At 50.3% G+C, this 21,618-nt stretch overlaps 2 protein-coding genes across 2 annotated transcripts; one reads left to right on the top strand and one right to left on the bottom strand.

Annotated features, from left to right (window-relative positions):
• Positions 1-1,269: 1,269 nt before the first annotated feature.
• On the bottom strand, positions 1,270-13,761 carry DRC7 (dynein regulatory complex subunit 7). Its single transcript, XM_063168043.1, has 15 exons — positions 13,632-13,761; positions 13,042-13,216; positions 12,071-12,196; positions 10,738-10,932; positions 10,277-10,420; positions 9,743-9,961; positions 8,952-9,062; positions 8,088-8,163; positions 7,477-7,605; positions 6,519-6,647; positions 5,837-6,060; positions 4,737-4,952; positions 3,596-3,706; positions 2,433-2,531; positions 1,270-1,717 (listed from the first exon to the last, which is right to left on the bottom strand). Exons 1-15 carry the CDS (start codon positions 13,757-13,759, stop codon positions 1,604-1,606), a joined length of 2,196 nt encoding a protein of 731 aa, XP_063024113.1. The 5' UTR covers positions 13,760-13,761; the 3' UTR covers positions 1,270-1,603.
• A 110-nt stretch (positions 13,762-13,871) lies between these two features.
• On the top strand, positions 13,872-21,562 carry LOC134424512 (zona pellucida sperm-binding protein 1-like). Its single transcript, XM_063168331.1, has 9 exons — positions 13,872-13,880; positions 14,046-14,796; positions 18,101-18,268; positions 18,825-19,030; positions 19,544-19,704; positions 19,897-20,142; positions 20,312-20,471; positions 21,024-21,168; positions 21,462-21,562. The coding sequence occupies exons 1-9, from the start codon at positions 13,872-13,874 to the stop codon at positions 21,560-21,562; spliced, it is 1,947 nt and encodes a 648-aa protein (XP_063024401.1).
• Positions 21,563-21,618: the final 56 nt, after the last annotated feature.

The following is a 21,618-nucleotide window of genomic DNA, read 5'->3' as shown; positions in this document are numbered from 1 at the left end:
CCCGCAACCGGCCCTTCACAACAACCCCGCGCCGCGCCGGGCGGTTGCCCGGGCTCCGCGCGCCGCTCGGCCAATAGGAAGCGAGGGCGGGGTGGTTGCCATGGCGACAGCAGCGCGGCCGCCACTCGCGGAGCGGCTTCTTGGCGGAGCCCCGCGGGCGCGGCCAATGAGGAGGCGGCGCTCTGGATGGGGGCCGCCATTTTGCGGGGCCGCCCTGAGGGGCGGGGGCCGGGCTGCTCCCGCTCTGCGGCCGCTCCGGCGCTTCCGTGAGGGCGGCCGGGGCTTTCCCGCGCCTCGGAGCTCACCGCCCGCCGATGGTTGAGGCCGCCGTGCCCTGTTGGGCTGTTCACGGGTGTCTCGGTGGGAGCGGGACTCCTGCGAGGTTTCCGTGCCTCTCCCGCCCGGCTGAGGGGCGGTCGCGCCGCTTGTGCGTCTTTCTCGGAGTCTTTGAAACCAATTGCTCCATCAACAGAGAAAAATCCGATTAATTTGACGCTGCTCCTTGGTAATGACCTAAGAATGAAGGCTGAATTTCAAGGATTATATCCTTCAAGCTCAGGAGCGATGCATGCCGACAAGAGGGAAATCGGGCAAGAATGGCAGGAGACCGTCGTGGATGGATAAGAAGCTGCTGAGCAGTAGAGAAAAAAAAATACGGCTGTAGAAAAGAAGAGGATTTTTTCTCAGAAAGGAAAAGAAACTTTCAAGAAGTGGATACGAGGACAAGTGGCCTTGGAGGACTACAGGGAAATCCCCTGGCCAGGGGGCTTGGGGCTAGATGATCTTTAAGAGCCATTCCAACCCTGTAATATTCTATTCCATAATTCTGTAATATGCATTTGCTGATGGTTTGGCAGTTGCTGTGTCCCTAATGCCTGTAACAGGATTTTTAAATTAATTTATTCTGGTGTCTTCTCTAGTATTGAATTAACATCGATGAGTTCATATCCACAGTGTTATATGGGGCAATGTTTTGTCATTACAGGGCTCTAGATCATGTCAAAGAAATGTTACATTTGTGAACTCACCAGTTCAAAACCTTTGCTTATGAAAAACTGACTTGTAAATTCGTTAAATTATTATGTTGGAAAAGAATCAGTATTTTTAAATAACCCCACTCCTGCTGCCAGCAGCTATTGGAGCAGATTTGGAAAAGAAAAGCTCTGAAAGACTGTGCGTGGTTTGTTTCTCCTTCTGAAGCAGACCTTAGGGCTAAGGTTTCACGGAAACTCAAGTCTCAAACTCAAAAAAATAGGAAAAAGGAAAAGGTGCAGAATGGTGTAAATTTATTAAAATGTCTGCAAATCTGATAATACTGAAAAGTTTACAGTAGGCAACTCCAAAAAAGGAAAGAAGAAATCAGTAACGCCCGAGGTGCCCAGCCAGGTGAGGATTCCTGAGCAGCACCTCTTTGGGAGAATGGTTTTTTCTATTGTGCCAACTGCTTTTTCTTAGAACAAGAAGGGGGAAATCAGAGGGAAACTGCAGTGGGGTGTGGATCAAAGCATTTCACAGAGTAGCTTCTGTTCCAGGTTGCCAGGAGGCTGAGTTGTAAACCCGCCCTGCTCAGGCAGTCATTCCCAGCCCCTGCAGAGGCTCCACTTCAGGTCGTGGAGTTGGTTGCAGTGTGCTGGGTGACGGATTCATCCTCCTCTCCCGTTTGCTGACTCTTCTTCTCCAAGGAATTCTGGGAGCTCCTCTCCTCCGCTTCCAAAATCTGTGAGGGAACAAGCAACCAGAAGTTGGGGAAAGAGAAAGCAAGGAGCAAAAGCACAACTTAATTCACAGAGCTGAGATGAAGGAAACAACAATCTGGAGCTGATTTATTCTTGGGAGGGGGCAAAAGTTTGAGATGAGGTCTTGTGAGAAGAAGAAAACAAGGGGAATCAAAATGTGGAGCACGAAGAGGCAGCAAATCCAAATGTTTTGCCTCACTAGAGTCAGGAAGCCCTGGAGAACCAAATAATCTGTGACTGGGCTAAGGACTAAATTTGACCCTGTGGCTATTTTGTTCTTTGATGCTAATTATAAATAAAAATACATATATCTGTATATATACTGGCATTTATGGCTCTTTTATTATATATTTTATTTATTTATTTATTTATGGCTCTTTTAAAATACTTCCCCCATAATCCCTATTATCAACTAATCATTCTTCATTGCTTTCTTTATTAACTAAACAAAACACAGTAATCTTTCTCAGTGGTGCAAGTTTTTCCAGAAAGTCAGGAGGTGACCACAGCACAACCATGTTGTATTTCCCTAGCAAGGCAATTGAAGCTGTGCTGACTTACACCATACTGTGATTTATCCCAATATATTTTCATGATATTAAAAGCTCTTCAGAGATAATTCCTGATAGAGAAAAAGCTGACTCTGGATTCTTTGAGTGCCTGTACTGAATGCTGACATGAATGAAGTTTACCTACCGAGGCTATACGCTGATCTCTCTGTGCAGTGCTGTATATTGAAACTGCCAGTTTTATATTGGCTTCTTCGTTCTCCCGGACCGCCAAAATATTTAACATCTTCCAAGAAATCAGAAGAAAGACCCCTCAGCTTTCCCACAAAATGAATGTACCTCTATAAGCCTGACCTGCTAACAGAGCAAATGCTGCATACAAGAATTGTAGAATGAGATTAAATATAGATCTGTGCAAATATGTCTACATCCTGCTAGGTCAAGCTCATAATCTTAGTTTTAGATTGCTACTGTGTATGAAATTCTTGAATGAAATTACTGATATTAACTGATAAAGCTTTTCTGGAATCACAGTTTTGGCACTGCTTTAGAAATGGCACTGATAGCTTTGGCTTATTCTTTGTCTTATACAGGATATGTAGTACAAGCAGTGGGAATATTTTGTCTGTTGATACATCAAGACTGAGAAATTTGGCAAGTAGTTCATGAGGTCACAGTGAACTAGTTTCAAATTTCTGAGGAAAAAATGTGATTTTTGCAAAGTTGTTCTTAATTATACTAATATTCTGGGCTAATATAATTGTGCATTCCCTCTGCAGCTCCTTCAGGGATTTCTCTTCCTCAAAAAGCATTACAAGAAATCCAATAGCTGTGACTCCATCTGCTAGAATGATTATATTTATCATGAAGTAATTACAAAGAACATGGATCTGTTACCCAGTCAGTGTGATCAGCAGTACAAACAAAGTGGTTTATGAAGTATTTCCCTACAGCTGCTCATGCAACAAGTCACTTCAGTATTTGGGATAGGGTTTCCTGCAATGCCTAGCACCTAGATCTAGCATTACATCCAATATCCTTCCTTTTTGGCCTCATTCCTGGGCAAATAGCAGGTAGGCTTCCAGATGCCCCAATTCATATATTGTCATTTGCTCTCTGAAATGTTTCCTCACAGGGAAGGAAGACTAAGAGCAGGAGCAGGAGAGTGTGTGACCCTCCATAAATATCTTACAGCTACATCTTCACTGAACAATGCCTGAGTAGCAAGCGTAATAATTCAGCATGGCCACCAGCTTTGTCTTTTCTCACAGTTTGTGCTGAGGAGGCTTTCAGTCAGCTGAAACTATTTCTGCACCTGATCAGCTCTGCCCCTGGACACCTCCCTGTTACCTCTGCTTCAGAGTCCCGCACCAGCTGCTTCAGATCCTTCTGTTCTGCCCTCAGCTCCCACAGCAGGTTGTAGAGATAGCGCATGTTCTTGTGCTTCTCTGAGGACCAGGGCTGGAAGAGATCAGTCAGTGAGGAACAGCAGCACTGCCTGGGTGCACAGATCATGTACTCTGCACGATCCTGCTACAGGCAGGAAAGCAGCACTCATTCCCATCATTGAAACATCAAAGCCATGGTCAGCATGGGTTTATCAGACTTCATTTTGAGTCAGAATCCACCAGTAATGTGAACCAGATGGCACACATTGCTGATGCTGCTGTTTTACAATTGAAATGAGATTAATAGGAATGTATAGAAATAGAGATGAAAAAACATGGGATTCCAGCAATGCTATTCTGTGTATTCTCCCCAGTGAGAAATGGGAATTTTAAAAACCCTATAACATTAAAAAAAAACCCTACTAACATTAAAAAAAAAATCCTACTTTGTATTCTCTGTTTGGTTTTCCTAAGTGTAATTGTACAGCATCACTGCAGAATTTACTGGCAGGCTTCTGCCTCTGGTTACAGACTTGCACTGATGCTGTTAGTGGGGTAACCCCTCACCCCTGATGAGATCATGGCAGCACTCCCCTTCTTTTGGAATATCTTTTATTTAAGGCTAGCTTGCTAGCTAGCTATCTGCCATGTATTAAGCCTCTGCATCTGCAGAGTAAACCCTGGGCTATTTAAGGAATGATAGGACCCAAGAACTCCACAGCAGAAATAGAACCAGAAGAAAGAGTGTCTGCCTTTGCTGCTCTGTTCTTGCTTATTTTGAAGAGGGAACAACAGAGGACATTGCAGCTTCCCTGCTATGAATCTCCAGAACTGAGTCCAACAGCTGCTGAACCTACATTTTGCAGGATCCCAGGGGATGTAGAGTCTCCCTGATGACCAAACCTGAGAAGATGACCTCAGGCATGGCCAGAGCAGCCCTGCCATGCCACATGTCCTGCACTCCCAGCATGGCAGTGCCTCTCCTGGGCTGTGGCTGTTGTCAGCCTGGAGCTGTGCAGGTGGAGCAGAGGGGCAGCATGGAATCTGTCATGTTTGTAGTTCTTTCACTGATATTTCACCTTTGTGTCTTGTCATCTTCATACCTGGTATTTGACAGTGTTTTCTCTGCTCAGGAAGACTTCACCTTCTCTCTTCTCCCTCCCTATTACTCTAGCGAAAACCACCTTTGAGGGAATGATGTCATAGATCTCCAGGTGATAGGTCAGCTGGATGACATCATCTATGACCTTAAAGACACGTTCCTCTACATCTTCATCAGCAGGCTTTTTTGGATTTCTGTGGAAATACTCCCTGATTTGCTAATGGAGAGTGAAAAAAAGATACAGAAGCAACTTAGACAACACAAAACTGGGAAATTTACAGATTTAGGTAAAACCCCAAGGTAAAAATTGTGCTTTTCTGCCTGGACTTGCATCTTTTGGCCAATGGTCCTACTGTTCTTGCCTATGTCTTAAAAAACCCAACCACAAAGTTGCTTAAAGCAATACAGAAGTTTCCTATTTGTGGAGCAGAGTATGCTTTCCAAACTCCAAGTTAGCTTGGCATGCATCCCTGCCTGAGGGACCTGCAGGAAACAAGGTATTTTGGAGGAAAGCAAAGTTTCCCACATTTCCCAACACTGGGGAGGAAAAGGTAGCATGTTTGGTGCTAGTCCAAAGACAGACCACTGCATGGCTCTGTCCTGGCAGGTGAAGTGTCTGAGCCATACATGCTGCCAGATGTCAGACTTTCTCCTTCTGTTCTGCAAACCTGACCTGACAAGAGGAAGAGTAAGATTACCTGCCTGTAACAAATCAGAGTGATGTGACAATTCATCAGGAACTTAAAATGATATTAGTTTGGGCTCAGCACACAAAATCATTTTCCTAGTTTTGAATCTTGTGAAAATTTAGTTCTGAAACCATAGTCACTTTTTTTTTCTTTCCTCTGACACACAATTTCCAAGCCTTAGTTTCCTAGTTTAATTCTAGCTGTTCAATGCAATTCCTGACAACTGGTCACAGTAGCTCTCTGTCAGGCAAGCAACTGTGAGACACAGCAGCTGAACAACGCTTGGATGTCTCATCTGGAGACATCAGCCTCAGCCATGCCCACTGAAAATGAACTGGAGCCCCAGGCAGTGTGTTTTGCATAGTTTAAATATCACAGTGACACATATTTTCTGTTCCTGCCTTGGCCATACCACTATGGGCCGGGCGTTTGCCTCAGCTGTGCCAGCCATTTCCATCCCCTGCTCTCTTTCACCAAACTTTATGTGCCGCTTGTGCAGGAGGTCCTCCCGCTCCTCGAAGTACTCTGTCATCTCTGTAGCAGTTTCAGAACGTTTCCAGAGGCCATCAACTCGTGCTTTGTGGTAAAACTCCACTGTGTGCCCAGTCTCAGGTTCCAGTGATGTGTAGGTGTGAGCTAAGGACAAATCACACAATTTCGGAGTTAGCAGCTGTAATACACTGAACACAAGCATGGCCAGGGGAGGTCTCATTTTCTTCAGCTTTAGCAACAGATCTGATGCAGGAGTTATCCCCAGCTGCACAACACTGATAGAACAAACATAATCCTAAAGAGAAAGTTTCAGCTTCTATCAATTCTGCTGATAAAAGCAGAAATGTATCACCCTGATACACATGACAACTATGTATTTTTCTAACACATAGAAAACCACACAGCTGTGGGAGCACTGCCCAGGACTGCAAGCCACCAACCCAATTCTCTACTCTTCACTGGAGATCATTTTATTTATCTAGGCAATTTAACCCACAAGTATCCTGTCCCCCTGCCTTTCACCTTTGGGCTTTTGCCGCTAGTAGAAGGGAGTTGTGTGAAATCCCATCAGCTGCAGTGGGTGCCCAGATGAGCGGGAATACCTTTAAGAAGGAGAGGGTGTCCAGGATTAAAATGGTCTGTGATCAGCTGTGTTTGATGGTTCACTTCTCTCATATACAGCAGGTCTTTTCGGTGTTCGAACCATTCCTTCACCTCCAGTTCTTCAGTACCTGGCAGGAGAAAAGTCATTTTGCAAACTTAGGTCACCCTGTTGGAGCTGGCAAAATTCTGATGGGCTCTGAGTGTCTGTGCCAGCACCCTGTGCTCCTGATACAGCCTCAGTGGACACAGTATGGCCACTGGAACTGCCCTGTGCACAGGGGAATTTTGGATGTGAATCCTGATCTACATTTGAGTAGGTGAATTATACCCTAAGAGGGTCTATTCCTCTCCATCAACCAGAACTGGAGTAATGAGCTCAGGAATAGAACATGGCACAGCAAAGGGCCATGGATAGACAAGAGAAATTCCACCCCAAATATTTATTGATGGTGTCAGGAGATTGGAGCATCACACTATCCAAGAAGGCTGAGGGCAGGACACTGTCTGTCCAGTTTGGAATCTGCATGGTTTCTTGAACCAGCTGTTAAAAATAATGTTTTCAACTACAGATATATCCTCAGGCTGTAGCTGCCCCTTCTATGGCCCCTTTTGACACCAATGAGGAAATGAAGATAGTGACACTATTGGATTAAATCCAACCATCCTTCCATTTCTCTGAAGACCGAAAATCCAAGCAGCTGACCTGTGACACTGAACAGTTTCACTGGGGTATAAAAGATTCAAACCCTTGTGAAAAGCAATGCTGCAAAGTTCAGGGGCTCCACAGACTAAGCATGATGAAGTTGGAGGATAAAGTAAGTAATTCCCCCACAAAGCTGAAAGGAAAATGAGATAGCACAAGAGAGACTCTGGCAGAAAGGGGACACTTCCTCCTTTCCATCAGCACGGCCCAGCTGTGTGCTCAGTGTGTGCAGCGTGCTCATTCATCCCTCTTACGGTCAGAGTCGGCGTAGACAGTGAGGCGTTCCACCAGCCCGTCTCTATTTGCATACGCCGCCCATTTCTCCTGCTTTGCTTTGTCGTACAGGATCACCTTCTTCCCCCGGGGAAAGGGATTCTCATATTCTGCAGTGGGCAAGAGACATGTCAGACAAATTGACTCCTCTGTACCTAGCCCCAAAAAAAAGAATTTAAGAGGGGAAAAAAACATGGTCTAAGGGACATTATCCATTTATTTATTGTGTTCTGCTGGCAATAAAGCTGTTCAGATTCTGCCTGTTGTCCTTTGATGTTATAATGGTATAATAACTCTTTTCTCTCCCCAAACAGGTATTTGATAATGCAGGAGCAGTTCCTTGTGCATAGCAGTAAGAGAAAGACCATCCCAGGCAAAATTCCCAGCTGGCAGGAAAACACACTGTGGGGTGTGTGTCTGTGGGGGATGAGACAGGGCAGCACTGAGGGCAGCCACTGAACCAGCAGGTCTTGTGGCCTTCATCTATTGTGCTTTGACCACCTGAAGGGAGAGCCCTGTGACACAGACAAATGTCCCAAACCCACTGAAAGGTCAGCTGGGGGCAAGCAAAAGGCAAAGGAAAAATACCTACCTTGGCAAGATACCTTAATTCGCTCTACCCATGAGAGTGGCATCTCAAAGGTACTGCCTATTTTCTTCTTTTCTTGCTGAAATAGAAGCAGAGATTTGTGCTTTTGGCAGCATCTCTTACTGTGCCAGGAGGCATTTTGGTCCTGGTGAACTGCAGTGATGAGAGCTCAGCTCATGTGAGGCTGTGTTCTGGTGAGCACCATGGCACAGCTACAACAGCACATCCCTACTCGAGCCTGATGGAATTATCTTCTCCTGGCTACTGCTCATGCTGGCAGGGAATGAATGTGGCAATCACCAGATTATTTTATGTAGACCCTGGAGGACTCTTTGCTCCCCATTTATGGGGACAGGCTGAGAAGAGTAGATAGCAGGAGGGAATTATTATTTGCATTCCTCTGTCCTGCTGTGCAGATGCAAGGTCTGTTTTATCATGCTGTCTTCTCCCAACATGACAACATTTTGTGCTTCTAGTACATGGCATTTTTTGTATTTTAGAGGACACACATTATTTCTGCTTTTGCTTGGCAGGTTCACCTTGCAGCCAAGAGGGGAAGGTGACCAGCATAGAAAGAATGTCCACAAAAATCTCATTCTGGATTTTATTTTTTAAAATTATTTCACCCAAAAGGCCAATGCACTGGAGGCTTGCAGAGATCCCTAGCCCCTTATGACACCTGAAGTACCACCTGAGGTCCTGCTTCAGAAATCACCAGAACTCTCCTAGATTGAGAAGGAATCTAAACCTGGCCAGAGTAGAAGGGATGTGCCCTGGAGAGGGGAGCAGGCAGGCAGATATTCACTATGGACACACTGGTTCCATACAGAGTCCCCAGTGCTCAAGAGCATTGCTTGGGTCACTCACCATGTCATCTGTGCTGTCCTTGGGTGACTCTGTGGGCAACTGAGAGTCCTCGTTGCTCTCTGGAAACATAATTTCCCAGTAGAAATGATTACTCAAGTCAAAGCTGAGATCCTAGGGCATACAGAAAGAACTCTTTTAACTACAGGACATTGTCAAGGGCCTGACACTAAATTTGACCACTGCATCAATACGTCTGTGGTGCTCTGGACCTGCCTGGGTGCCAGAGACTTTAGGAACTCTAGGGAGTTGAGCTCCTCAAATCCTTGGCTGGCTGGTGAGACCCCAAAGATTGTCCCCTGTGCCTTGAGGTTGCAGAACCCCTTCCTCGTGGTGCCTGTTCCTCAGATGAGAGAAAATGGCTGGAAATGCTTCTGCCTCCTTCCTCTGGGCAAGTATGGCCCCAAGGGCAAGCTGATCTAACTCAGACCCTCACCTCCCAGACCCTGTGTCTGCTGGGGGGTAGCTGAGGTGTGGTAAGAGCTGAATCAAGATTTTACCTTTCTTGAGCTATGCCTGACTGCCTCAAAAGCTGTTGTTTGAGAGAATGAGTGCCTAGCCAGCCTTAAAAGCTGAAACTTTTGCACTGTAGGGATTTCATAGATGTGATCTGTATTTGCTAGCTCAGAGTCTGGGATGCCCTGGAGTAGTTCCATAGTCTGTGTAATCAGAGCAACATGACCAAAACCAACACAAGGAAGGGTTAAGTGGAAACTGGAGCACTCCTGGTCTTGGGCTTCCCCAGGACTCAGGAGAGCCCTCAGTGCCCCGGCAGGGTGCCGAGGGCTCCCTACCTTGCAGCCGTTGCGGCAGTCCTGCATGTTCACCCAGTAGTTCTTGTCGTTCCAGATGCTCTCAATGCCAAGGAAGCACTCATCCTTGGTGCTGTGGCTGTTTCCTGTGAAGGGGTTGATGAAGAAGGTCTCGGGCACCTTCCTCTTCCCAGACAGAACCAGAACCCAGGCGTGCACCCGTAGGCCATGCAAAGAGTCTCGCTTGGGCTTTTCCACCTCCTGTAGCACAGAGGATAGAGCAATAATTATTGCCAGTTCACTGACATTTCATTCCAACCCAAGGGCCATCTTGTCCTTTCCTCTGTCCACTTCTGAAGAACTCCAGGCTCTTAATGCTCTTCAAGAGTGAGGTGCATAGTCAGCACATGTTCCTGTGCCAGCACACACTGTGCTCCTGCAGGCCAAGAGCTCATGGCCATGATCAAGGTTGTGTCATCCTTCAGGAGGGTGTGAGCTCTTCTCTTTGGCCAGACATCACCTCTGTCTCAGCTACTTTTCCTGAAGCTCACAGGAAGGTGGACCTTGCTAACTCACCTCAACCACCTCCTCTTCTTTTTCCTCCTCTTGTGTGGGTTTAGCTTCTTCCTCCTCCTTGGCCTTCTGCTGAAGTTCAAACTGGCTCTTTGGCTCTGAAGGGTACTTAATTTTATACTTGTTGGGATCCTCCTTTACTGGTTCCTGCAAAAGCAGGGTATTACTGTGAAACCCAGCAGATATCAAGAGAAGGAAGTAAATGTATGGCTTACAGGTAACCCCCAGTTCCCAACATTTGGCAGTTTGCAATATTGCACCTGGTGAGCAGAAATTCAGTGAAGCCAAAAAGGCCTTGTAAGGAGCTGTAGAAAATCACTCAAAAGATTCCTTTGGTGGGCACAGGCTCAAACCCAGTGTGGACCTGAAGCTGTTCCCCTTAGCTCAGCTCTGGAGCTCACTGGACATGAACAGGCTGAGCATGTGTGCTGGACTCCTCCCTGCCCACTGCCTGCAGATCTCACCTCTGGAGGCTTCTTGAGCCGTGGGCACACCTCCTGGGTCTGGTCCATGGAGCACATCTCCAGGGTGGCATATCCATGCACACAGTAGGCATCATAGCCAGCCCCTACCAGCAGGGAGCACAGCAGCACGCTGAAGTCAAAGCAGTTCCCTCGCTGGTACTTCACAATGGTGGTTGGGGAATAGAGTGAGCTGGGCTTCAAAGAGAGAGATCACGTTCACAGTGCTTGTCTTGTGGAGCTGAAACATGCACCAGGCAGAGAGAGGCATTGCCCCCATCCCTGGGCCCTGCACCCTATGGGAATCTGTTATGTAACATTTCTTTAAAAGCCACTGGCTCTAAAACTCCCCTCCAAAATGATCTGGGGAAACTCTGACCTCAAATCTGGTGAGAAATTTAACCACAGGAAGGGAAGGAAATGACAAACTCATCAAACTGCTGAAAACCTAGTGCTAATCCTGGAATGGGATTTCCCTCTCTCTCCTGCTGTCCTGTCTACAGGTCTTCCAAGGAAAACATCCATAAGCTAAATTATAGTTCACAGGAGGAAACATATTTCTTTTCTGGCCCTCACTGGTGAGCAATAAAAAGTATCACTACATACATACTGCATACAGAGAGGAGTTCTCAGTTCCCACTCAGTTCTCAGACATCACCTAAGGTGATCAAGGCAGTCTCCACCTGCTAAGTGGAGATACCTTCTGTGTAGTCAGAAAGTGCCAAAGCTCCTCTTGAGACCCTGGGGCTCTTGGGACAGCCTGTGCCTGGTGTAGATTGTTTAGGTCACTCTGCAGTGCTTGATAGCAAGGAGTGTGTTCTCTTAGCTGATTCTCATCTAGAACCTGCCCCAGCTCTGGCATCATCCCTTTTTGCTAACCTAGAAATCTCCCTTTGTCCCAAAATATACTCAGATATGGGAATATAAATGTCAGAAAGTGCCTAAGAACAGGTCACTGAGGTCAAGTATCATCCCCTAGGGTTTATGTGCTCCTCTGTTCCAAGGTGTCTTGGGTTTTCAGAGGAAAGGCTTGTCAGCCACTGCCTCCCAGAGTGCTCCAGCTCCTCATCTGGGCCGGCTGAAGGCAGGGTCTGCTCCTGAAGAAATGGTGCTTAATTACTTAAAAGGTACCACAGTGCACATGCACTGGGACTGTGGGTCCAACAGAATGCACTGGGTCTAGGAAAATCAGGGGGCTACCTAAATAGTGAGGGGATGGTGGAAGTGTCAGAGACCTTTGTGATCCCACCCACTGGGACCTGCCCACTGTGTCCTGCTGAAAGGCCCTTCTGTCACCTCTGCTGTGTCTCTGCTGGGGCTGCAGCCCCCTTCTTACCGGTGTGATTGGGCACTTGAGGGGCTCCATGATGAGGTAGTTACTGACAAAGCTGGCACAGCCTGACCAGTAGTACATGTCTGGGTAAGGCAGCAGGGTTGGCCTCACCGTTGTGCTCACAAACTTCTGCAGGGCAATAAGAGGAGTTTTTGGTTAGCCAAGAGGCCCTTGGCAGAGTGTCCTCTCCAAAGCCATCCTCAAACCACCCCTGGATGTTGCAGATCAAATTCAGGATCTTTCTACAGCATATCAACAGCTGCAATATCCCTTCTTTCCAGTTCCAGGATGGAAATTTCATGGGGCTGGGAGGCTGTCTGCTTGCCTGTGGCTGAAACTTCAACCTCATCTCGGACACATTCCAGATGTGATCCAGTTCTTATCTTCATTTTCAAGCAAGTCAAATAACTACTGCCTTTTCTGGCTTTTACATCCTCCAGCATTCTTTTTTGCCTTGCATGCTAATGATACAACAAATTTTGGGGAAAGATGGTACAAAGTAGCAATTCCAGATGCCCAGGGGGCAGGGGGGGAAACATCAGGTCCAGAACTAGACAACAGCTGGGCAGCTTGGGCCCAGAGAAAACAAAACCAGATAAAAATCTTCCACATTTACTCCTTCCCTGTAACTTCGGGGAAGTTCAGAGTAAGTCCTAACTCTGGATCCCTATCTGTGGTGGAGCCTGAGCCTTATCTAGTTCATGTTTTTCTTTTCCTTCCTTTTATGTTTCTGTGGTCTCTCCTGTTTCCTAAGCATCACTCTGCAGCCCACATGGCAACACCAACACTTATATGGCTCACGGATTTGGACAGCCATGGTGTTCCTGGGGCTCTGTGTGCCCGCTCAGGGGCTGTGGGTTCAGCCAGCAGTTCCCATTCCCTTTATCCAGGAGGAGCTGCTGCTCTTCCACAGCATTTGGCACAGTGGAATCCAAGTGTTCCCTGTGCTGTGCCCAGCCCCACGCACCCCATACCTGCACTCCACACTCGTTGAGTGGGTGGATGAAGAGCGGCTTGCGGTCAGGGCACAGGTGAGAGTACTGCTGCAAGAAATGGTCAGCCTGCTGCAGCAGCTTCTTCTCCTGCCGGGAATTGGTCTTGTACGAAGATGGTAAGTTGGATGTGTCAATGGTGCTCCAGTCAAATTCACTTATGTAGAAGGGGGAGGTAGAGAGACACAAGTAATAAATAAGCCAGGAGCAATACAGGCAGGATGATCTGATATCAAAACATGGCAGGGCTTCCCTATTTTACAGATACAAAATGGGGGCCATATCCAAGGATATGATTTTGACATAGCCAAACATCTCTGGAGCAATGAGAAACTGACATATACCCAGAGTCTTGTGGGATCTTTATACAGTGGTGAATGGATGTACAATCAAATGAGTTACCTTGTCTTACTTGCACACCTACACTCTTGGACAAACTCTTCAGGCACAAGAAACTTGCTCACTCCCATCACCATGCAAAGGGACATATGTGCCATCCACACGTGTGCAATTACCCTGTGGGGGCCCAAAGGGAACATCTCTGCTCATCCCAGCCATGGGCAGAGACTTACGTTTCATGGCTTATGACAGAGGCTTCCTCTGCATCTAGCTCCAACTCATCGAGGAAATCACTGATACGCAAAGAGATCACATCTTCTGGCGGTTGCTCCACTTCCTCCTTCTCCTCCAGGGCCTCCATTCTGCCGGGCACTACAGGAATGCACACACCAGGGTGAACTCAGGGCTGGGACCCAGATACACAGCAACAGAGAAACACTCCCACTGTGGCCGCAGTGCTTTGGTACAGGAGCATGGCTGAGGCAGCCAGAAAGGGAGAGCACTGAGTTTGGGCTGGGACAAACTGTCCAATGTGGACACCCTAAGCGTGCAGAGCAGGCAGAGCCTGGCTCGGTAGGGCAGAGCACGTCCCCACATTCAGACCGCGTCCCCGCTGTCCTCCCTCCTGCCCGGGGTGCTGCTGGCAGAGCAGCAGCTCCATCAACCCGCTGGGCACCGGCCGTGCCCGAGCCCGCGGCCCGCAGGGGCCTCGGAGGGAGCGGCCGCTCCGCGGAGCCGGCAGCCCCCAAGGGCAGCGCGTATCGCCGCCGGCGCGGGCGGTGTTTGTGTGCCGTCCCTGCGGCCAGGCTGACCCCGAGCGGGGCACACAGGGAGGCACAGACCTTGCCCAGGGGCCCGCACCGCCCCCGGCCGTCCCCTCACCGCGGCTCCAAGGGCAGAGCGGCCGCTCCGGCCCCGCGCGGCTCCGTTGCTCACCATGGCAACGCCCGCGCCCGCGGCTCCGTGACCGGCCCAGCGCTCCTCGGGACGGGGCTCGGGGCTCCTCGGGAGGGGGCTCGGGGCTCCTCGGGACGGGGCTCGGGCCTCCTCGGGACGGGGCTCGGGGCTTCTCGTGGACAGGCCCGCGGCTCCTCGGGACCGGCCCGCGGCTCTCACGGACGGGGCCCGCGGCTCCCCTGCGCCCCGACCCGGCAGGGACACCCTCAGGGTCCCCTCAGACCTCCCGGCACAGCCCCCGGCCTGAGAGGTTCCCCGGGACCCCCGGGCACCCCCTGCGCTGCCCCAGCCCCGGCGCCTCGCCCGGCCCGGCCGCCGGCACCGTGCCCCGGGCCCGCTGGGAGAAGGGGACAGAGCGGAGCAAAGCCGGGGACAGCGGCCGGCCCTGCCCGCCACCACGGCCGAGCTGTCGCCCTCCAAGACCCGCTCCGAAACTCACGAGTTCGGCTCTCTTAAAATTAAAGCCATCCCCAGTGATCCTTTGTTGCACAGGCACTTACCCAAAGGCTGGCACCAAGGGATAGCGAGACACCTTGTTCTTTTTTTCTTTTCTTTTTCTACTTCTTTTTCTTCTCCTTTACCTTTTCCTTTTTCCTTTTTCCTTTTCTTTCTATTTTTCCTTGTTCTCTTTATATTTTTATTTTACCCTTTTCTTCCTTTATTTCCTTTTTATTCTTAATTTACAGTTCATTAGATTGTAAGCAGGGTCAGATGCTAAACACTTTTTTCTGGTTTATTGTGGTTAAGAAAAATTATGGATTGATGGACGGATGTTCACATTTAGCACTCTGTTAAGGAAACCGTAGCAATTAAAGCTTTGAGGATGCACAGACTGCAGTCAAAATATATCAAGAAGCATCATTTTCAGTGATTAATGCAATTTGCAGCTGGTTACTGTCACCTAAATGGCATGAACTTGTATTGAGGGCAGGGGTTTAGGTTGGATATTAGGAGAAGGTTCTTCCCCCAAAGGGTGGTTGGGCACTGGAACAGGCTTTCCAGGGAAATGTTCACATCCCCCAAGCTTGCCAGAGTTGAAAGAACATTTGGACAATGCCCTGAGAGGCATAGGGTGGGACTGCTGGGGTGGTCCTGTGCAGGGACCAGGAGTTGGACTCAGTCCTTGTGAGTGCATTTCACAATTGGATATGAAACAAAGTGGGGTAGGACCCTCCATCTCTCACCAGTACTTCTCAGCAGTTTTTAAATGCCAGAAGTCAATTAAAAAAAAAAAAAAAAAAGAAAAAAAAAAAAAAGATAAGGCAACTGTATGTTGTGGTTCTAAAAGTGCCTGTACTCAGCGCCCAAATTTATCTGGCCTTGGTGTGTGCTGCTGTGCTATCTGTGTTATTGCTGCATCAAAAACAGATACCACAAAACCACAAAATCTGGGGTCTGCTGGATGCCCAGACCCCAGATCCCGGCGGGTTTTGCTGACCATCCCTGTTTGGGCCCCTGTCAGGGCTGTGGACTGGGTCAGCACCCACACTGAGCTGTCGGCTCACGGGCACGGCCATCCGTGCCGGGCTTTGAGAGTCCTTTCCTCCTCCCCAGCCCCGAGGGATGCTCAGCGGGCTCTTGTGCAATCCCAAAGGCCGTGTGTGTGCGTGGGGGAGAGCGAGGAGCTGTCGGGAGGCGATAAAAGGCACGGGCGGGAGGCACGGAGCGGCCCGGTGTGCCCAGCCGGCCCTGGGGGAAGGAACATGGAGGGAGGAGCAGAGAGCAGCCCGGCAATGGTGAGCAGGGAGAACAAGGTGGTGGGATCTCTCAAGTGGGATCTCTCAGGGTGGATCTCTCAGGGTGGATCTCTCAGGGTGGGATCTCTCAAGTGGGATCTCTCAAGTGGGATCTCTCAGGGTGGATCTCTCAGGGTGGGATCTCTCAGGGTGGGATCTCTCAGGGTGGATCTCTCAGGGTGGATCTCTCAGGGTGGGATCTCTCAGGGTGGATCTCTCAAGTGGGATCTCTCAGGGTGGATCTCTCAAGTGGGATCTCTCAGGGTGGATCTCTCAGGGTGGATCTCTCAGGGTGGGATCTCTCAGGGTGGGATCTCTCAGGGTGGATCTCTCAGGGTGGGATCTCTCAGGGTGGGATCTCCCAGGGTGGGATCTCTCAAGTGGGATCTCTCAGGGTGGATCTCTCAGGGTGGATCTCTCAGGGTGGGATCTCTCAGGGTGGGATCTCTCAGGGTGGATCTCTCAGGGTGGATCTCTCAGGGTGGGATCTCTCAGGGTGGGATCTCTCAGGGTGGATCTCTCAGGGTGGATCTCTCAGGGTGGGATCTCTCAGGGTGGATCTCTCAGGGTGGATCTCTCAAGTGGGATCTCTCAGGGTGGATCTCTCAGGGTGGGATCTCTCAAGTGGGATCTCTCAGGGTGGATCTCTCAGGGTGGATCTCTCAGGATGGCTGAGTGAGGATCTGACAGGGCGTTAACTCCTCCTGTCCAGCCGCTCAGGGTCAGTGCAGGGGGTGTGGGTGAGCTGTGTGAGAGGGATTTTGGCACTGGCTTTGTCCTGCTCTCAGCACTGACAGAGCATTGCCCAGCCACCAGTCCTGGCTTACTTGCATCCACATCTCTGATAAGGAGTATCTGGTGTCCAGGGCTGGTCCAGCACTGTGCCAATAATTTCCCTAAAGAAATATATTATCTGTAGCAACAGAAGAGATTGTCCTTTTGACACTAATTTTAGTAGTGTTCAAAGCTTTGGGTTTGTTTTACTATCCCATTGTCTCCTTGTTACCGTTATGATTTACTGGAACAGTGAGGATCCTTTTGCAAATTCTAACTCTTCAAAAGAGCTGTAGTGGGAAGAGAATAACTCCTTTCCTCTTTGGGGAGCCCAGACTGATGTCCCATCTGTGCAGCTTTACTCAAATTGCCACTGAAATGTGGCTTTGTCACTGTCAGCACATCCCTGTGGGTCTTAGGGCTGGTTTCTCCCACCTCCTTTCTGGAGTAGCTACTTAAATTCAGGAAAGTGTTTGACTCCTGTGTTGGCCTGATGAGGGAAGGCTGATCTGGACCTTTGGGGAGGGCAATTACTTTGCTTCATGGAAATACAGCACAGAAAATAATTTCACCAATGCTTGAGGATTCAGCCTTTCTGAATGACTGCAGACATCTCCAGTGAGTGTGATAACAAATCCCAGTTATCCAGAGCCTGCTTGTTTTTCCAGGACAGGACTGTGAGATGCTTGCTGCTGCTCTCTGTGCTCTGCCTGGCTGGCTGTGAAGGCAACAAGAGTGAGTCACCCTGTGCTCTGTCCCTGCTAGGTCATGGATGGGTAGCATGGCAAGGAAAGGCCAAACCTCCACCTGATCCTTGTTCAAGTTCCTCATTCAGCACACTGCTGAAGGCTGCTAAAGAGGAACAATAGAACAGGGCTCAGAGAGGCAGGAACTGGGGTCAGGAGCCAGCAAAACAGGCAGAAACTGCAGGCTGTCCCCCCCCAGGCTCAAAGGGTGTGTAACCCATGGGGCTGCAATGTGCCACCATGCTCTCTGGTGACAGTGACAGGCCCCTTAGCTCTGCTCCAGATTACAGCCAGGCTCAGGAGGTCTCACAGCCTCCCAGCAAGCTGAGGCAGGAGGTCCTTCTTCAGATGTGTCTGCTCTGGCTCCAGTTGAGGATCTCAGCCCTTGAGAGCTGTGCAGAGCTTCCTGCTGTGGGGTGAGTTCTCAAATCTCTCATCAGGGAGAAATTCTTGCTGCACTTCATCTTTCTTGTCTTTCCTTTGCTGCAGGTGAGCTGGCCAGCAGCCATGGCCCGGGGCCAGGGGTTGCCCTCCATGTCAGGAGGAGCCCAGATGCCTGCCTGCCCAACCCATGCCAGCACCAGGGGCAGTGCCAGGTGCCTGTGGACAGACCAGTCTGCAGCTGCAAGCCAGGCTTCACTGGGGAATTCTGCCAAGGTAGGGCTGGGAATGCTGGGGAGCCCTCCCCAGTCTGTCCATGGGCACCAGAGGGACATGGGCACAGTTCACTGTTGCTACCATGAGCACATCCCAGCTTCTGGTTCAGGTGTATTCTGCACCACTACAGCCATATCCCGGCTATGTTCTGGTAGAAAACCCAGACACAGGCCATTTTCCTCTTCCCCAAAAACCTGAATTTCTTGGCTGTGCCATGGTGCAGCAGGGCAGGCTGCAGGGCACAGCTGCCTCACAGTTTCAGAACAAGAACATCCACCCTGGCACAGATACAGTGAAGCCCTTTCCAAACACTGGCCAAAAACTCTTTCTTCTTCTGAAGGAGAGGATCCCTGTCCCTCTGGTGCCCTAGACACACTGTGGGGGTTGTGTGGAGAGCCCTCCAAAGGGACCAGCCTGTCTCCTGCCCAGTGTCTCTGAAGAGCCCTACAGCTGCACCAAGGCTGCTGAGCTCAGTGGGACTGTGCCACCCTCCAGCTGGCCTGGGGCTCCTTCAGGCCTCTCCCTCATTGCTATTGCAGATGGCTTTTTCCCCCAGATGTGGTGCTGAAGCTGGCCTGTGAGGAAGAGCACATGAAGATGATGGTGAGGAAGGAGGTGTTTGAGCTCTTGAAAATCCCACTGGAGCTCGTCCACTTGAAGAACCAGGCATGCAAGGTCTCAGAGAAGGAAGAAGAGGGTGAGCTGTTTTTTGCAGCCGTTCTCACAGGTGAAAACCACACTGCCTGTGGATCAGTAATCCAGGTGAGGATCCATAGCTCCAAAGCCAGGAGAGAAGCAGACATGGTGAGGTGGGACAGCAAAGGGCAACCCCAAAGGCTTTTGCTTTTATATCTGGGTGCTGAAAAGTTCTCATTCTCCTTGAAAGTCTTCCCTGAGGATGTCAGAAAGCTCTTCTGCCTCCACCAAACCCCTGCTGGCAACATATTTTGTCTTACTTAGGAGAACTTGGAAGTCTCATTGTGCACTGGTAACAGCCCTCAGCTTTCTGGGGACATCCTGTGAGTTCTGCAGCCCTGTCCCCTTGGTCCCTGACTTGCTTCATGGAGCAGGAAGGGAGCAGACAAGGTGCTGGAGCTCTGCATTGCACAGCAGAGCCCTGTGCTCATCTGTGCCCACCGTGCCAGCAGCCCCCAGACACAGGCTGAAAGCCCAGCAGATATCCAGGCCTGGAGCAGCTACAGCTGAGGTGTACCTTCTGAACTTGCAGCTCTGTGTGTGGCTTTAGTCATGACCTTGATTTCTGTGTCGTTCCAGCAAAACAGCTCCCATGTCTCGTACTCCAACGCCATCGAGTCGGAGCAGGAGGCCCCCAGGGCCCCCATCTCCCGCAGTTTTCAGCTGGAGGTGCACTTCTCCTGCATCTACGCCTACCAGCAGGTTGTGAGACTGCCCTTCGCTCTCACTGCTGTTGACAAGTGAGTGCCCCACTTCACCTGGCTGCTGGCATGGTGTCTTTGAGCTTGGAGAGAAGTAGATTCAGTGAGACAATTTGCAAAGGCGCTGGGGAGCCCCAGAGAGCTCTGAGAGCAGTGGTGGCTTCACCTGTGCAATGTCCTTCCCCCCTCCTTGTTGTGTTTGTGGGCTCTCATCCTGTGCTCTCCTCTCAGGCTGGTACAGCTTGTGGTCAGAGAAGGACACTTCAATGTCAGCATGAGACTCTACAAGTCCCCCTCCTACCTCGAGCCTTATCACCTGCCAAGTGTGGCTGTGCCCCTCACGGACACTCTCTATGTGCTGCTGAAGATGGAGGGGCAGCACCAGCTCAAGTACTTCCTGCTCAGTGTTCTGGACTGCTGGGCCACACCGAGCCCAGATCCACACCAGGACACGCAGCACAAGCTCATTGAGCAGGGGTGAGGGCAGTGAACCCAGCACATCCCATCTCCTTGCACCACAGTGTGTCAAGGACTAGACAGAAATAGGCCTGCAGGCTGCCCTCATTCCCTGTGGGATGTGTTATCCCACAGGGATTACCCTGCTCCACCTCATTTACCACCCACTGATCCAGCCCCCGTGTCCCAGGTGTCCCCATGACGAGACAGTGACCTATCTGAATGCCATCGGGGAGAGCACCAGTGCCAAGTTCAGCTTCCAGATGTTCCAGTTTGTTGGTTATCCTGAGATGTTCCTGCACTGCCGTGTGCAGCTCTGTGTTCCTGACAGCCCAGAGCCCTGTGCCAAGGTGAGCTCCCTTGCCCTGGGGGGCTGTGGGACCTGGGTGTGGGAGCTGGAGACGAGGGTTTGAATCCTTTCTTCCTGAGACAGAGTGGTGGGGTAACTCTGAGGAGGGGTTTAGTCTTCAATCTTTGGCTTACAAGACCAATGTTTTTATAAACTATTAGAGTCAATTAGAACTTGAGTAGTTTATTTTCTAGGGGGCCCACAAGGGGGAATAAAACTAGGGTGATTGTGAAGTAAGTGAATGAGGCTAGTTGGCCAATGATGATGGATGCCTTCACTGCCTCTGCTTGGACAAGGGGCTCTGCTCTGCTTTTGGGTGCCTCACCCAAACACCTCCAGAATCAGAAGCCCTGAACACCAAAGGTGCAGGGGCCTGACCCCACCAGAGACCTCCTTTCCCTCTTCCCTGGGAAAGGGAGATCTACAGGATGGCCCAAGTGCAGGGTGTCCTCCCCTGCCCTCCCATCACCCTTCCCTCCCTCCCTTCACCCTTCCCTGCCCTCCCATCACCCTTCCCTCCCTCCCATCACCCTCCCTTTGCCTTTGCTGGCAGCAATGCCCCAGGCACGGGAGGAGCAGGCGGGCACTGGCAGATGACCACAACAGGATTGTGTCCTACGGGCCCATCCTCCTGCTGGCTGCTCCTCCCTCAGGAGCTGACATCCACCGTTCCAGCAGTGACCAGCAGGACCCAGCGGGTATGTATGTCCCCCAGGGCAGTCCAGGAGCAGGGCTGGGGGCAAGCCCACCTATGGCATGGCTCAGAGCAGGCATGCATGCTGAGCTGTGCGCAGCAGGGCTCAGTGGAGGCCATTTGAGGTGTTGAGTCCTGTTAGTGCCCTCAGGATCCCAAAGTACCCACAGATCCCACAGCTCCTGTGGCTCCTGCCTGTCACAGGAGATGACCTCCCTGAATGTATCCCCAGTCAGGAGATGCCTCGGAGGGCTCAGGGGACCCAGACACACACCCAGTCTCTCTCCTCTTTGGCAGGAGCCAGCCCGTGGCTCTCCAGGGCCCTCATCCTGCTGGGTGTGCTCACCGTGCTCGCCGTGGCTGCTGTGGCCGTCAGCGTGAGGCGGAGGATGGGTTAGCAAACAGCTGTTTCCCAATAAACATCCCAGCAGCAGAGAGGCTCTTGCTGTGTCTC

Source organism: Melospiza melodia, chromosome 13, assembly GCF_035770615.1.
Source record: "Melospiza melodia melodia isolate bMelMel2 chromosome 13, bMelMel2.pri, whole genome shotgun sequence".
Taxonomy (NCBI): domain Eukaryota; kingdom Metazoa; phylum Chordata; class Aves; order Passeriformes; family Passerellidae; genus Melospiza; species Melospiza melodia.
This window is presented reverse-complemented; position numbering and strand designations above follow the sequence as displayed.

What these genes read in the sequence shown, in the direction of transcription:
- DRC7 (XM_063168043.1), bottom strand. Translation starts at nt 13,759, where the DNA reads ATGGAGGCCCTGGAGGAGAAGGAGGAAGTGGAGCAACCGCCAGAAGAT. An exon ending in AATTAAGGTATCTTGCCAAG is followed by an intron (nt 7,606 to 8,087) that starts GTAGGTATTTTT and finishes TGCCCACTGCAG; the next exon opens with AATATGAGAATCCCTTTCCC. An exon ending in AAAACACTGTCAAATACCAG is followed by an intron (nt 3,707 to 4,736) that starts GTATGAAGATGA and finishes GATCTCTTCCAG; the next exon opens with CCCTGGTCCTCAGAGAAGCA.
- LOC134424512 (XM_063168331.1), top strand. An exon ending in CCTGTGGATCAGTAATCCAG is followed by an intron (nt 19,031 to 19,543) that starts GTGAGGATCCAT and finishes GTGTCGTTCCAG; the next exon opens with CAAAACAGCTCCCATGTCTC. An exon ending in GCCCAGAGCCCTGTGCCAAG is followed by an intron (nt 20,472 to 21,023) that starts GTGAGCTCCCTT and finishes CTTTGCTGGCAG; the next exon opens with CAATGCCCCAGGCACGGGAG.